Source organism: Branchiostoma lanceolatum, chromosome 12 (genome assembly GCF_035083965.1).
Source record: "Branchiostoma lanceolatum isolate klBraLanc5 chromosome 12, klBraLanc5.hap2, whole genome shotgun sequence".
Lineage (NCBI taxonomy): Eukaryota > Metazoa > Chordata > Leptocardii > Amphioxiformes > Branchiostomatidae > Branchiostoma > Branchiostoma lanceolatum.
In genome coordinates, this window is record NC_089733.1 from 9,108 (window position 1) to 24,850 (window position 15,743).

At 39.1% G+C, this 15,743-nt stretch overlaps 1 protein-coding gene across 2 annotated transcripts in view; it reads right to left on the minus strand.

The window, feature by feature from the left end:
• Window positions 1-1,889: 1,889 nt before the first annotated feature.
• The window catches only part of LOC136445860 (uncharacterized), an 83,319-nt gene continuing 69,465 nt past the window's right edge, over window positions 1,890-15,743 (minus strand). Inside the window, exons 58-68 of one of the 2 annotated variants that reach the window (XM_066444057.1) lie at window positions 15,607-15,695; window positions 14,544-14,727; window positions 13,867-13,977; window positions 13,301-13,476; window positions 12,158-12,317; window positions 7,148-7,327; window positions 6,351-6,525; window positions 4,792-4,914; window positions 4,007-4,194; window positions 3,428-3,466; window positions 1,890-3,068 (exon numbers count right to left, since the gene is read on the minus strand). In XM_066444057.1, the coding sequence (XP_066300154.1) occupies window positions 3,034-3,068; window positions 3,428-3,466; window positions 4,007-4,194; window positions 4,792-4,914; window positions 6,351-6,525; window positions 7,148-7,327; window positions 12,158-12,317; window positions 13,301-13,476; window positions 13,867-13,977; window positions 14,544-14,727; window positions 15,607-15,695 (1,460 nt within the window). In that variant the 3' untranslated portion in view covers window positions 1,890-3,033. Of the gene's footprint in view, window positions 3,069-3,427; window positions 3,467-4,006; window positions 4,195-4,791; window positions 4,915-6,350; window positions 6,526-7,147; window positions 7,328-12,157; window positions 12,318-13,300; window positions 13,477-13,830; window positions 13,978-14,543; window positions 14,728-15,606; window positions 15,696-15,743 lie in introns of both variants that reach the window. The other variant, XM_066444056.1, reaches the window with a different exon arrangement.

Genomic DNA, 15,743 nt, shown 5'->3' on the forward strand with positions numbered 1-15,743 from the left:
ACCTCGGCACGAATTCGGTTCCAAATATTCGGATCGAGGTGAAAATCGGCTATCAAATTGATCAATCCGAGAGGAGAAGTAATATACTAGCTCTCATGAGTTGTATTCTTTTAAACTTCTAAACTGTTTTTTTTTTCATGTCTATTGTTGTACCCAGCATCTTTGCCATCGGTCTGCATATATACGTCATTGGTATACCCTTTTCCCCTTGGTGTACCCTTTAGAATATTGTCGTTTTCATCGAGACACTGAATTCAGCTGACAGGGTGGTAGATCCTCTGAAAGAAGAGGTCACGACTTGACGACTACCCTTTCCTAAATGAGAGTCTTGAGAACGTTGAACATGACACTTCCTTATATTTTGCAGTCACTGGTACGTGGAGGATCTTATGACATCATCATGCCCATGAAGACGTCACTAGGACATCTGGAACTGCTGCATATCTGGCACGACAATACCGTCGTTGATGAATCCTCGTGGTTTCTGAGAGACATCATCGTAAAGGATCTGCAAACAGACGAACTGTAAAATGCAAATAATTACCTCGCGCTCATGTTGCGTTAAAGACACTATAACTGAACCAGTTCAATTTAGCCTCCATGCTTTGACAACAAAACCCAGTGTCAGTTGATTTCGCTATTACATGTTTATAGTCAGCTCTGCAGCCTTATTTGAAACCACAACTGAGAAACAAATGTTAGACTAAAATGTCCAAAACGCTGGTTTATTATTTTTTTTTACAGATATCAATTCATTTGTTATGACTGGCTGTCTGACGTCGGAAGTGACGGACATGTTCAGAGGGTCCTTCATGTGGCGACCCAAGAACAACTGCAATGTTTTAGTAGCATGTTCCGAGAGAACTCAGACGCAATGTTCTACAATCAACATTTGTGGATATCTCCTTTTGTGTCACCTGAAGGTATTTTCAACAAGAGAAGTCAAACATTCTATGTTTCTTTGCTAGAAGGTTAAGGCTGCACCAAGTAATTTTTATGGATGACGTCCTTTGGAGATCCTAAATCTAATGCGAGAGCGCGAAAAAAACCCAAGAAGGACCGAAAAAAACAAGATGCCTAGATTTGAAATATAATAGTCGACGACACATGTTAGGACACAAATTGAATGAGAGAACACTGTGTAACAACTAACAATTATTTTATTCATCATGAAAACAGCAATTATTTGAATAAATCAGTTGAAGTTGAACGGCAGTTGTTGTCCTGTCCTGTTTCTTTCCATATCCCATTGATTTTGAAGGCCTGCAGAAACATAGTATATTAAAAGAAGGCAAAATTAGTTGCTGATTTACTCTTCGCATGCATTACTACATTTCTACCTATGCTATAGCAATTATTAAAGAGCCAAATATGGACCAAGAATGATAAAACTGAAAAAAAAAACATATATTTCCCCAACAAGTATAAATAACCAGAAAGGTATAAATGATCATTATCCATGCAGAATACATGAATGCATTCATCTTACACTCCCCCTTCTCAGATTATAATTTTTTCGTACATGGTACTTGATCCAAAACAGATTAAATAACGGAACGTTTCATACCTCAAAAAACAGACTTGGGCCTAGGAGCTTCAGTTGTGGCAGCTGTATTGTCGACCTCCATGCGGATGAAACACCCGAACTGCTTGGTTTCCTGCCCCACCTGCAGGCCGGAGTAAACTTCAATGCCTCTCCCGATCTTCTCGTCATTGCAGAAGAAATGCACTGTAGCTGATCTTGACAAGACTTGCTTAGTTACAGGAAGTGGAATTTCTTCTTTTTTTTGGTAACAGACCAAAATCAATGCGCGCGCGGACGTCATCCATATAAACTACTTGGTGCAGCCTAAGACTGAATAATTTGTAAATTATGATTTGAGAATGTATGTTTTGCATTTTATTTATTATATGTATCGCACTAACTTGTTACATGGTAAATTGATTGATACAGTCAATTTATACAGTCACATTATATATATCTGATATATTTATCATTTAGCAGTTATTTGTTAATAGCAAGAAGTATTAGTTAACAATTGGGAAAAAATGATACTACCCCAGAAACTGTACAATTATGTTGCAATTTCTGACAATAAGGCATAACTATCAGCGATACATTTCCGAACGGTTTGATAGAGTTTTAATACTGACAGAACAAAAAAAATGATGATAATGCAATATTGTTCCTGAATACATATCACTAGTGCAATGCAGTCTTATCTTATGGGTATATAAAGGGTAACAATATGTCAATTATTAGTAATGTTGGCATGAGTCAAAGAAATTAAAAATTAATAATGGTAGAATTTTCTTATGCATTTTTTTGCATTGTTTCCTTATACAAAAGGATACCTGTTATAATATAATTTCATCACTTGTGGTATAGCTTACCTTAGTCTTGTGTTACTAAGTATGCTTCATGTCACGTTTATTACGTCTAGTTCTAATATTTCCAGTATATTTCAAGCCATCATTATTATATTTTCTGCCATTAAACGAGGACAGTACGTATCTAAACTATCCATGTGTGCCAATCTAGCAAACTTAACGTTCTTGAATATAAATGCAATATGGTTAATTTGTTACTCATCAAGCTTACGTATCTACTTACTTAGGATGATGATGACTTATTGAGCAAGACATGGTGCATATAAGATCCTTGCCCATGGGTGGAATTCCACTTTACCTAATAGTATAAATCGCTTCATATCTGTGTGATATAATGCATGCAGAGTAAGACAATTTCTAATTCTAACACCATCTGTGTCAATGAAAAACATCAATGGACATTTAACATCACTTAACGCCAAGTATGCAAAATATCTCCTGCGTAATAGGTAATAAAAAATTTTCCTTGCTGGTCTTGGTTATCACCTTAAAGGTTCATAGAACAACGTCTTCTGCAATCAGTACTTTAAAATGACGTGTTTGACTCTCCTTAATCCTTCTGTTGAGGGCATGATAGATGAGAGAAGATGCATGCCGGCTGACAGTCATGGCACAGTCACAATCCTCCTCATGTAGAAACATTCAGGGGGAGGGGCATGTAGCTCCTGGGAGGGTTTCTGGAAATGGTAGGTAAAGGAAGCAGTGATGAAATGACATGAGAAACAGAATAAACTCCAACTATCCTGATGGGATTTACCATTAATGACACATTAACATGCCGTTGTTTTGGAAAATGGTACATCGTCGGTTCCTGTATCTGTAATACAACTACTACTGTATATTAGGATATGAGGTACAACTAAAACCAGCAAACAGAAATAGATCTGAAAACGTTCAGAAAAGTAGTTCAAAGGAAAATGCTCATTTTTGAAAAACAGCTTCAAAAGCAGGATGTTATCATACTCAATGGGAACCCGATGAAAACAATACCCTGACCGACATGAACATCAACAGCAACACATAACACGTTCCTTACCATCTATATCCTCCACGTCACCCCAAGGTCTTGTAGCTCCTGGAAGGAAAAAGTGATTGTGAGTGACACATGGCCTTGTACTATCTGGCAACAAAAGACAAGCCGAAAGAACCAGCTGTCTTAAAAATCACTGTAAGCCCGTCTTAACAGAAGAGGACAATTACTGGGCAGCAGATAAAAAGAATGAGTTAGATAGGCATTGAAACATCATCATGACATCATCATCGTGGTTCCTCCTTGAAGCATTGAAACAACCCTATAGGCCTAGAGAAAACAACTACATGCTTAGTAATATAACACACTGCCATTGGTTCAGAGTCAACATAAATGATGCCACGCGCTGCATAAAAACATCAAGTCTGGTATTTCACATGTCCAACATTCAGACAATTGTTTTTTTGTACTTCCGACAATTGGTATAATGCACATGTGTACACATTTAGTACAAATACAATCACGGTGAAAACCAGTTTGAAACCTGATACCGTGACACTTGCGGACGTTTGGTACATGACTTTTATTTGTACTTTAGAGCCTAACCATGTGCAAAACCTTGAAATCAGGGTTAACGTTTCTTACCGCCGATCTCCTCTATATCATCATCGCAAGGACCCACAATCCCGGCCGGTACATAAGGTTCTGTCTTCATCAGTGTCACGCAGTCATTGTCACTTGGTGTTGTCATTTCATGGGAAGTGGACTGTACAAAAGCCTCATCCCTGTAGGTACCAACACTGGCCTGACGACGGCGCACCCATTTCAAATTTCTGTCAAAATATACACAAGTATAGTTATTTTAAGTTTGTACTGCCGTATTGTCATCGCATCTTTCCACCACAAAAAAAAAAAAAAAAAAAAAAACTTCACAGGAGGGTAAACTTGCATTCACCAGACGGCAAAACTCATACAATGTTTTACTAGAGCCTGATAGGAAATGGACACATGTCCAGACTCATGTCGATTATAAACCAGTGACCTAAAAGAATGGTCAGGGCAATCGAGAAACCAGCTGACCAGACTCGCGAAGGACCGCAGGGGTGGAAAACGTTTTGTTGACTGCTGTGCCACCCCTACGGCTGAATAGCTACGGGACTGATGAGGATGAAAAATAAAACAAGAATCTTAGTGACTTCCTGATGAAGCTATTTATATAAATCTCCAAGCAGATCTACAGAATGGAAGACAGTATCTTGCTGGCCTAATGATACCCATGGCCAGTGGCCGACCCGAGGCCGCTGGACATTGTTTGGTCAGCTGGACACTGTCTCTTCACCCGTAGATCTGCTTGAAGATTAATTTACATAATTTTTGTTCAGATTGATTGTCGTGTTGTTTACTGATGGTAAATCATGATAACTCTTCACCTCAGTCGGAAGCGGTATACAAAGAGGCCAATAACTCCCAGGGCAGCCAGGGAGAGGAAGATGACAGCATACTGCCATGGCGTCAGACCACTGCAGGCAGACTTGGATGGCAAACACTCACAACTGTAGGTAAAAAGGAAGCAATGGTAAAAGAGAAAATTCAATGTGTTTTCAGATCAATGGCACAACAAAGTACAATGAAACTGTAACATGCCATGAAGGAAGCTCCTACATGAAAGGGAATGCACAGGCGGACTCAAATTTGACATACTACAACACCATATTTTTGTTTTATATTGTAAGCTCATCAATCGTACACTGGATTTACACATTTTTTTCTTTGTCATGCTAACAATCATCATATTACCGAGCAAAATGCCATACACAATAAAATCGCTGTTTTTGCATCATAAGTACGAAAATGGTACAATGATGAATCCCCCTGACCCACTCCGTTATGGTCGGAAGCTGAAATAACACATGTGTCTCTCTTGGACATGTGGTTAGTTGTAGGTCTTAACTCCAGACAGTTTTCTTAAAGCTGTTGAGTTGGAGTAAGATGTAATAATGAAACCGGCTGAACGCAAATCTGTTTTTCACTGTCCATCAAAACTTACTTCATGATTAAGAGTTAAACTCAGATTGCAGCGGAGAGTCTTACAGCCGAGCTAGGCTTACACAGGCGCAAGAAAGTGCATCAGTGGGAACTCCGTGGTGAACTGGGGTGTTGATCAGCATGCCATGCCTCTTAGTTTTGATGACCTTCGGCAATTTTTTTAAAGCAAGCGAAATATAGCATGTCAAGATAATTGTCGTATACTTTGACATGCTACTCCCAAAAGACCCTCAGCATGACCCTTCCCATTGTCGTCTTTTAAGGGGAATCCACTGCACAATTGATCTTGATATCTAATAATAGCCCGAGAAGGATGCTCAGAAATATTTGCCTCCACTTGCAGGATGGTATATTCATCAATCGAGGATTGTGGTTACCAGGAATGGGAGTCGTTTTAACCGATGTCCGACAACACTTGAGCTGATGATGCTAGTGCTTCGCAACACCATATACAATGGTTTATATTTTCCATAGGTCACTTTAATCTCACCGAACGTGTCTGAGACCTGAATTCTGCTGCCTCCACTACCACAGCTTACTCAGATTTAGTAATAGTGAAAGAAAAACTGTTACTTCTGCAAACTTTATGTGGTTTCTGAAAAAATACCGTACATCCTCCTTAACAAATGCAATCTCCAATTAACAGTTTGTAATACTAATTGTTTCCAGAAATCCTTTATACCATATTCAACACTAATGTCCGCACGTTGAATACTCCTTTGTTAGAAATGTCTGGTTGAATCTGCACGCCATACTTTTGTAACATATATTGTGCCCTCCTTACACGCCTGCGCCTCGGCATATGTAGTTTAAACTACAACTTTTCGTAATCTAGTTGAGAGTCCTTCATGCAGCTGAAGATGCCAAAGTGAAAGCATTCCTCACTTTTCCTTGTTCTTTACTTACTGACAAAATGTTGTTCTTTACTTAAGTACTTACTGACCTGAAACCACCAATGAAGTTGACGCAGTCCTGTGGCCAGGGACAAGGGCTGGACAGACACTCATCTTGATCTGTCTCACAGTAACGCCCCACCCACCCCGGAGGACAGGAACACTCATACCCATCGTATCCATCCGCTCGACTGGTGGCTGTACAGTTCGTGTCTTCACGTATACCTACAGCATGGAACAAAACACATACTACCACAGTTTAGTAACTTTGAGTACGCATTTTTACAGTCGCATCAATTCTGAATCATGTATAGTCACATCAAATCTTAGTTCTGCGCTCGACAAACTGTACCTAGCAAACTGAAATATGTATATTGAAATTGGATACCAAAATATACAGGTATATAAGTTTTATGGCAAGTATAGCACGATAAACCCATTATAATCTTTTATAGCGTGGCTCTTTTTTCACAAAATCAACAACGTTTCGATAACTATCTTTCATCTTCATCTGGGCAATTCTGACTGGTTCACTGTGCACTGAAGCTATGTGTTACTGGGTAACTGTAAACTTTGCTATTCAGTCATTCACAAACCTTATGAAAAGGTATTAATGGCCTTCATAATCTTGTTTAGATGTTTTCGATTGTATTTAGTCAAATGACAGCAGCTATATCTCAGATTTCCTTAAGTCAAGACAGAGCTTACATAAAATGTGTAAAGTTCACAGTAATATTAGTTACAGATCTTTTGGCATGCCGTTCTCCTGAATATAAATTTGTATATTTATTGTTCAATTTTCTGTGTGACATTTTGCCATACGGTCCACAAAGAGTAATATACACACCAGTGCAGGTGCCATTGTTTATACATGGCATGTGCAGAATGTAGACTTTGAAGATGAGTCGTTCAGAGAGCAGGCCATCAGCATCTCTGCCCATCAGTATGAACTCATCATGGCCATAGTAGTCATCAATCGGCACAAACTTCACTGATGCCTGTATGTATGTCCCCTCGGTAGGAAGATCTGATACATTACAATAGCATGTTATGTTGTATATCAACATTGATTTAAATATGTCATTTTTTATTGAGCTGCTGACATGTTGCTAAATGTCTCAGCTTTGCATTAACATCCAGGCACCCTTTGCTTTAAGTATTCCGATAGAATAACAAAATACAAGCGACGAAATACAGGAAAATGAAGGAGAAATGATATATATTATTGGCGCATCATCTTTCAGAATAAATACATTTTATGTGCAAACACCCAAAATATAAAATCTATGATTTCATCAGTACATATATTTTCCTGTGAACAGTCAAACTGTATAGATTAACGCCCCTGTCACACTTGTGAGTATAAGCAATTCTGTGTGAATTCCGTATCTTATGTTGACAATACGTAGTTATACGCTGAAAATATGATATTTCTTGAGTTATGCGCGGTATATAGCGTATCAGTAACAGATTCAGCGTATGAGACACGTATGTTTTGCATATGTGGTGCGCAATACTATTATCCTTGCATAGAATAGCTGCGTATCTGGTGCGTATGGTGACCGTATTCCGGACGCACACAACGTCTGGCGACCGTATGCCTGACGCACTTCCGACTGATGGTCTCGGACCGGAGTTTTTTTTGCGATTTCGTATGTAGGCCGACACCCTCAGGTCGACGGGCTGCAATTCCGCCGAGAAAAGTAGGACGGAAAATGTAATCACATGGTCGAAAAGCGGTTTTCTGCTGTTTTCCGATGTATTTATCGGTATTGTCCGTTTTCCCTTTATTTTTGGTAGAAACCATAGTAAAATGTAAATTTGGCACCAGAAAATTATCATTTTTTTACACTTTTTTGATCGAACCTGCTCGGAAAAAATGAGTTTTCCTGGGGTCACGGCATATATGCTGAGAAAGCTTAGTATATGGTGTCTCTGAAAAATGAAAAAAAATAAAAAAATCATGTGATAACTTTTTCGCAATCTCCGATGACGCAAATTCGGTGAAAATGCATTAAAACGATGCTATTTGGGTCATCAGGCGAGAAAACCGCATCACCGTTGCCGCGGACTAATACAAAAAAGGCTTCGATAGCGAACCAACTGCACCGCGCCCAAAAATACTACAACTCACGGGCTTTTCAGAAGATTCAAAATATTCACGCACAGCTAAAACCATCACCAAGCAATCTCGGGCAGAAATCAGGGTGACGACCACGCACTTCCGGCAGATTACCGGGTCATGACCCAACCCCGGTCACAATTGAACCCGGAACCTGATGCTAATCTAATTATGGGCGTATTTGGTTGCATTGATATTAGTATTTACTTAAACTGTTATGGGAAGACGCCTCCACAACTGACGACAAGTAAGACCTTTTGTATATGTGTAACAGGGATACCAATTTTACTTTTGGAACACTACATGACATTTAGAGCCATTATTTACCCTTTGAATTTGGTTGCGTTGATATCAGTAGTTACGAAAACTGTTATTAGAAGACGCGTACGCCTCCACAAGTGACGAATGTGTATGTAACAGGGACACATTTGTGTGGGGCATTTCAATAATTATTTTAAGTGAAAGTTATGGACCCTTTGCCGGTCCCCCGAAAGTGCGAAATGGAACGAAATGGAACGAAATGGAACGAAATGGAACGAAATGGAACGAAATGGAACGAAATGGAACGAAATGGAACGAAATGGAACGAAATGGAACGAAATGGAACGAAATGGAACGAAATGGAACGAAATGGAACGAAATGGAACGAAATGGAACGAACTAAAACAACACATGTAACATTATGAAATGAAATACCAATAGATAGCGAATTATTAGGGGTAGACCGGAACAGGAAGCATTTTAAATACAGAAGTGAGTGGTAAATACATAATATAACGTGTTTTATTTCTTGAATCTATGTAATAATATTAAATACAATGTTTTTGTCGCGTTTGTGCGGCTAGATTCTTCCCTGAAAATGGAGGCGCCGCGTGCAAAGAGATCCGCCGCTCTTCCTTGTGTACCAACGATCTGCAAATGAACTGCTGCAAAAAACAGGGAAAACAAGCAAACCGAAATAGTATTGCAGAAGTTGATGGTAACATTGCATCTCCAAGAGGGCATGAGGCAGGCGTAATCTTATTATGTATACAGCTAGCGTGTTTGCGTGTTGCGTGAACCGTGAAATACATGCATTGCTCGTTCACACCCTCCCTTTGTTTTGTCGTGAACAAGGAAGCATAAATGTCTCCAGGGGACTCCACGCCCGTGTTTGAATGGAGTGTGAAATGTGTGAAATGTGTGACGCGCCGCAGAGCTTCATTTAAATATCATTAACGGAGGGGTCCATTCAGGGGTCAGGGGTCTGACTTTAAGCCGAACAATTGGAAAGATATGCATATGCTACGTACCAATTATGGACTAAAACCGTATTTGAATAAATGGAAAGTCGGGGTTTGATTCAACCTGTCGGCAGCACGCCCACAGTTCCGTCGCGCTGGCAACAATGCCGGTTTATTTGTATGCGGGGCTCCATTTGGGGGAGAGATTTATAGATAATAAAATAACGCTTGCCTCATGCCCTCTTGGTGAATTATGAGATGCAATGTTACCACCAACTGTATAATCTAGTCCTAACTTCGATACTCAGTTCCATTTGCTTGTTTTCAGTGCTATTTGCAGCAGTTCATTTGCAGATCGTTGGTACACAAGGAAGAGCGGCGGATCTCTTTGCACGTGGCGCCTCCATTTTCAGGGAAGAATCTAGCCACACAAACGCGACAAAAACGTTGTATTTAATATTATTACATAGATTCAAGAAAAAAACCACGTTATATTATGTATTTACCACTCACTTCTGTATTTAAAATGCTTCCTGTTCCGGTCTACCCCTAATAATTCGCTATCTATTGGTATTTCATTTCATAATGTTACATATGTTGTTTTAGTTAGTTCCATTTCGTTCCATTTCGTTCCATTTCGTTCCATTTCGTTCCATTTCGTTCCATTTCGTTCCATTTCGTTCCATTTCGTTCCATTTCGCACTTTCGGGGGACCCCACTTTGCTGGTTATGTTTGTTTCCTCTCTGCCCTTAACTAAATTGAATACCCGACCCGACCAATGAAAATACCAAATCTGGAATGTACCCGGATGTTCGTCGAGAACGCTATGTGTACGATATCCATACGTTATCTGTGCGTTTGTCATACGTTACTGATGTGTACAATGCGCTGCCTAATCACAGGACGAACAGAACTAATTCGTGACATATATTCTTATTCGCTATACGTCTGTTCATCGTGTGTTGTATCTGCGCTGAAAGTACGCTATGTGCACTCTGCTCAGACCTCGTCCCGCAAGAGAAGCGTATTACCGCGTATGAAGCACTAACACGTAGCGCGCTCGTACCGCACTCGACCGATGTCGGACGGATGCACTGCGTATCTATAACGTCTGAGCTGCGTAACAGCGTTCGCACGAAAGTTTTTGTTAGTTTCAAAATGTTCAGTCGTACTAGCCGTACCTTGCGTAGTGGTGTGGATCTAAACCCGAGTTTAGGTTCAGGTTCGGACTCGAGTCCAGAGGTTTAGGTTCAGGTCCGGACTTGAAAGTCCTGAACAATAATTTTGGAATATTTTTTCGTGTTACATGTATAATTGCATATTGGCAGATATTTTACACGTAATTTGAAAACTATATATACGGAATTATATACAGTCAGTAATTAACACAGAGGTTCAGTTATAAACACAAAAACAGCAATGTTTTAATATTTTTCTAGTGCAAATTTCACGATTTAAGGAAGGTTTAAGATGGTTTAAAACAAAAAGGAGTGTATGAGTGAGAGAATTTTTTTTCAAGTCCGGACTTGTTTCCAGACGTTTAGGTTTTTTTGGACTTGAACCTAAACGTTTTACAAGTCCGGAACCGGTCCGGCCGGACCGATCCGCACCACTAACCTTGCGTGTGCCTTACGTATGCCTGCGTACCTAAAACTTTCACAAAACGATTGAGATACGCATCAGGTGCGTATTATGCGTACTTCTGCGTATGACAAAAATGTTAATACGCAACTCACACGGACATGATATAACGTTACGTACAAGTGTGACAGGGCCCTAAAGTGCTTGTACTGCGTAGGTGCCTGTTGCCATTTTCCCCTGCTTCCTAGCTGCTCAGCTCTTAAGAAATCCGTAGTAGGCAGGCCATTAATCTTGGTTCCTCAATTTTATAATGTGTACATCCCCATTAATTTCACTTTATTCCAGAAAGTCACAATATGAATTTCGTATACATCTCATTTTCTTTGTATTTCCCTTTTCATTTAGACTCAACTACTGTCGTTGCTATTGTTTTTATCAAAATTTTAATAATGTTAAATAATGATGTTTATACGCTCTATGTATTTTATTATCCATAGTGTAATGGTAGAAGTGATTTTAAAATCAAACTTTTGCGATGTATGTTTCGATCGTTTGAATAGTTTTTTACTAACTTTTTCTTTTGTTGAAATATTGTTAACGCTACTGTCATAGTCGTTATAGACTGACCGACTATATAGATTTTAAAATCAATATAATTTAGTTTGAACTACAATATATGTTGATGTTATATACCAAAAATGATTAGATCTCAGGCTTATCAAAATACTGTAACATACTGAAATGAAAAAGAAAAGAATCCTTAGCATGACAGTTCATTTGAGTTTGTAAATTACATAATGAGAAAATAAACTCAAAGAATTTTGACTTATCGGAAAGATTCTGTCGAAAATTCCGGTGAGTCAAAATTCTTTGAGTTAGCGAAAACGTTATTTTCTAATTCCATAATTGTTTTTAGGATTTCTATGTCACCTGTGTCATTAGGTTCTAGCAGGTTCACCCAGATGTTCCCAAATGTTGGGATGTACTCGTCAATGGTCAGCGTATCATTACTGTCAGGGTCCCAAACAGCCACAGTGGTGTCAAAGTCTTGGTACCGAATGTTGGTGCCAATGTTCTGTTCAACAGTGATCTAGATTGTACGGGGAGAAAGAGAGACCACGATCGCAACAGTTAAAATTATAGTAATGGCAAACTTAGTGTGCCGTGTAACAACATTAAATCGTGATATTGTGGCAATTATACAGCAATGTGGAAAAATCTTGTTCACGTGATATGAAACATTTATCAAATATTGCACTGTTATAAGTAGTAGATAATTGGTATGACTTGTGTGATAATTTCAAAGTCAAAGTCAAAGTTCCTTCCCGCACCGATGGTGCATAGGGCGGCGCCCATCTCCGTTTCAGTAGCCCTTCGGCCACACTTTGTGCAATCACTACAGCAGGGGGCTAGTCCACTGGTAGTGGTGTGTGTTTAACTTCCATACTATTTCCCAAATGCTGAGTGCTAAGCAGAGAAATCAGTATGTACCATTTTTACAGTCTTTGGTATGACCCGGCCGGGGTTCGAACTCACGACCTACCGTATGCAAGGCGAACACTCCACCCACTCGGGCATTGCACCGGTGATAATTTGCCATATTATTAATAACTATTGAGAGCCTATTTTCAAATGCTAAATTTCCTTCCTGCTGCCTAATACAGTAACGACTAGAGAATGTACCAAAATTAGACCACAACTACAAAAATGTATTTTGGAATGTGGCATTGCACTGACCAACCAGGCGGCCAAACGCAAGTACATTTAAAACTCCAAATACAATGATAGAGGTAGAACGGCTGGAAGATTTGTCTGATTGATAAGAGGTTTTAGGGTGACAGAAACAGAACAGAAGTTGCGTTGGGATTTAGATTACAAATGTTTGAATGAGGAGGAATAAGGTAAAGACTGCAATTCATGCAGTATCGTAGAATGTTATGGCACTTAGAAATGAAAATACAGCCTAGTTTGATGTTGTTGAAACCACAGCACATAGCTACAGAGGAGTCAACGAAAAACATCGAGAGTAGGCACTAGTCAATTCACATTTGCATTGCAGTTGCCTTCTAATACCTCCACTGTGTTGTTCTCCAACACAATCAGCATCTGCCCATCCATCTTCACATAGACGAAGGGGTTGTCACTTTTAGGCTTGATGGTGATGTTGACTGTATCTCTTGTCTCCAAGATCGGAATGATGTCATCATTTTCACGACTCTCTCTTACATAAATGATGATCTCGTCAATACCTGAAAAATATCAGTTCCATGTAGGTATACAAAACTGACGGTTATCGGGTATTATTTATCAAGAACGTATATATGAAATATCACAGCCCATGATATAAAGTAAGTTGTCAAGGATGAATAATGACTAATACATTATTCAAGGCCACTTGCGTTGAAATTTTGTGCAGGCAAAGGTACGTGCTAGTCCAGTCAGCAGAATGCACAGAATACAATTTATTTTTTAATTAACTGTCTATTCCTAAACGTAAGTCTGATTGAAATATATTACAACCTTGTGTTGTGAACAAATGACAAGTTTAAAAACCTATAGAATGTTGCTATCAGCCATTGCATATCAACTATTCTAATGCATACCAAAATGGTCCAGTAAAGGCCTGTATTGTAGGAGACCTTGTGAAGATAGGCTCATGGTGCCCAGTTTGGGGGATGAGTCAGGGACAATGCCAAAAACCAAGTCGTCATTGTCAATGTCTTCTGCCTCCAACCAGTACATCAGGGTACCTGCAGAGTGGAATGGAGACATCAGCAAAAAGTTGGAGAGTTTTCTCAAATTCTCGTTTAAACAATTAATGTCTATTACCTCCTATTTGGCATGTATATTCGACAATAAGTTAGCATTAAAACGTATGCATTTTAAGATGGTCAAGGTCTTTATGGGGTTAAACTTAGTTCTGTTTTTATTTATCGATGACTGCCACCAAACAGGACTGACTTGATAGACTCGATTTAATCTGATATTGAAATGAAAAAAGTGACCTAATAATTACAAAAGCTGTGAAACGAGTCACAAGAAAGCTTACCATCTCAACATTTTTCTCAGACTCTGCATATCTACTGCCAAATACAGCACTAGAGACTCAATACAGACTTAACAGCAGAAGAAATTACCTGATGGTAATCAAACAAATAATGACAATGACCTTCATTTGCACGTTCCTGCCCACATGGGCTAAATGCAGTACAATGGTTATGATATCATGTGTGTATAATCCATATAGACATGTGGATGATGGTTAGTCAGACTTTTGCCTTTCAGTATCTTAGTCACTGTAAAGAATAATACATACCTGAGTCTTCATTCATGGTGATGCTCAAATCTGACAAAAGCTGTGGAGGCTCGTTTGGGATTGTCTTTGAAACCACGGCAACAGCAAATTGTGTTTCCCTGCTCATGTACGTCATGCCGCTCACCATGTCCGCATCTCTCCTGGACCTCCTGCTACGGTCAGTTGGCAAACTAGTTGCGCAGATCTGTCGTAGGAATACAGAATACGGCTAGTGAGTACATAAGGACCACCGGTAAATGTATATCCTACAATTATATACGTGCATGGTATACGGGCTGTTGGATTGTACACAAGGTATACACCAAGCGGGTGTGATATAATCTCACTTATTCACAACTTGAGGACTATGCAGATAACACATGACACATGAAACATTATTATGTAATTCATGCCAGGTGGAACAAAAACGTAATAAAAAGTAGCGACATAATTTGCATAATCAATGTGAAAATGCCATAATACCTAAGAGGTTCATGGCTGGAATTTTACTTTTGACATATCACAAGTTAAAGATAAACATCCCTTTGCACAGATTTGGTAAACGTGTAAGTAATTTGCATGATTAATGATGAAATGTTGAAATGTATGTCAAAGAAGAGGACTTCCACACATCTATTTGATTTGGGTGGAAAGGACAATCAATCAAAATACATCATGCCATTTATAACTTAAGAAATTAACAAACGTTCTTAATATCTCAGAGTTGCGAGGGCTCCTAACTATTGTCTCGGTAAATTCTGTGAATAATATTCACTAACAAACTATGTATAATGACTGCTGTGCTATCTTAGTTTTATATTGACAATTTTATCATATTCCCTGAGCTAAAATAACTGATAAACAAGAAATTCAACACGTTGATAGTCTGGGAGGAAGTACACATAGTCTCAGTGTGGTAATATGGTCAAACTTTTACTCATTACTTTTTCTCCCAAACATATACCTTCATCTCGTGTTACAGTTGTACCGTAAAATGTTCAAGAACGAAATAAATGTTGTTATTCATTCAACCATCCGCCCCCTTCGTGATTTGAATACATTGATATGTATATTCAAGACTTACATGAGTGACCATAGTACCATTAGTGTAGTTGGTGTCCACCGACCCCTCTTCCACACAAGTTCGAGATGCATCGTCCCATTCCTGGTAATCTGAAAGAAATAGTAGATTTTAGCGATACTGTCACCAGGATTGTCTAC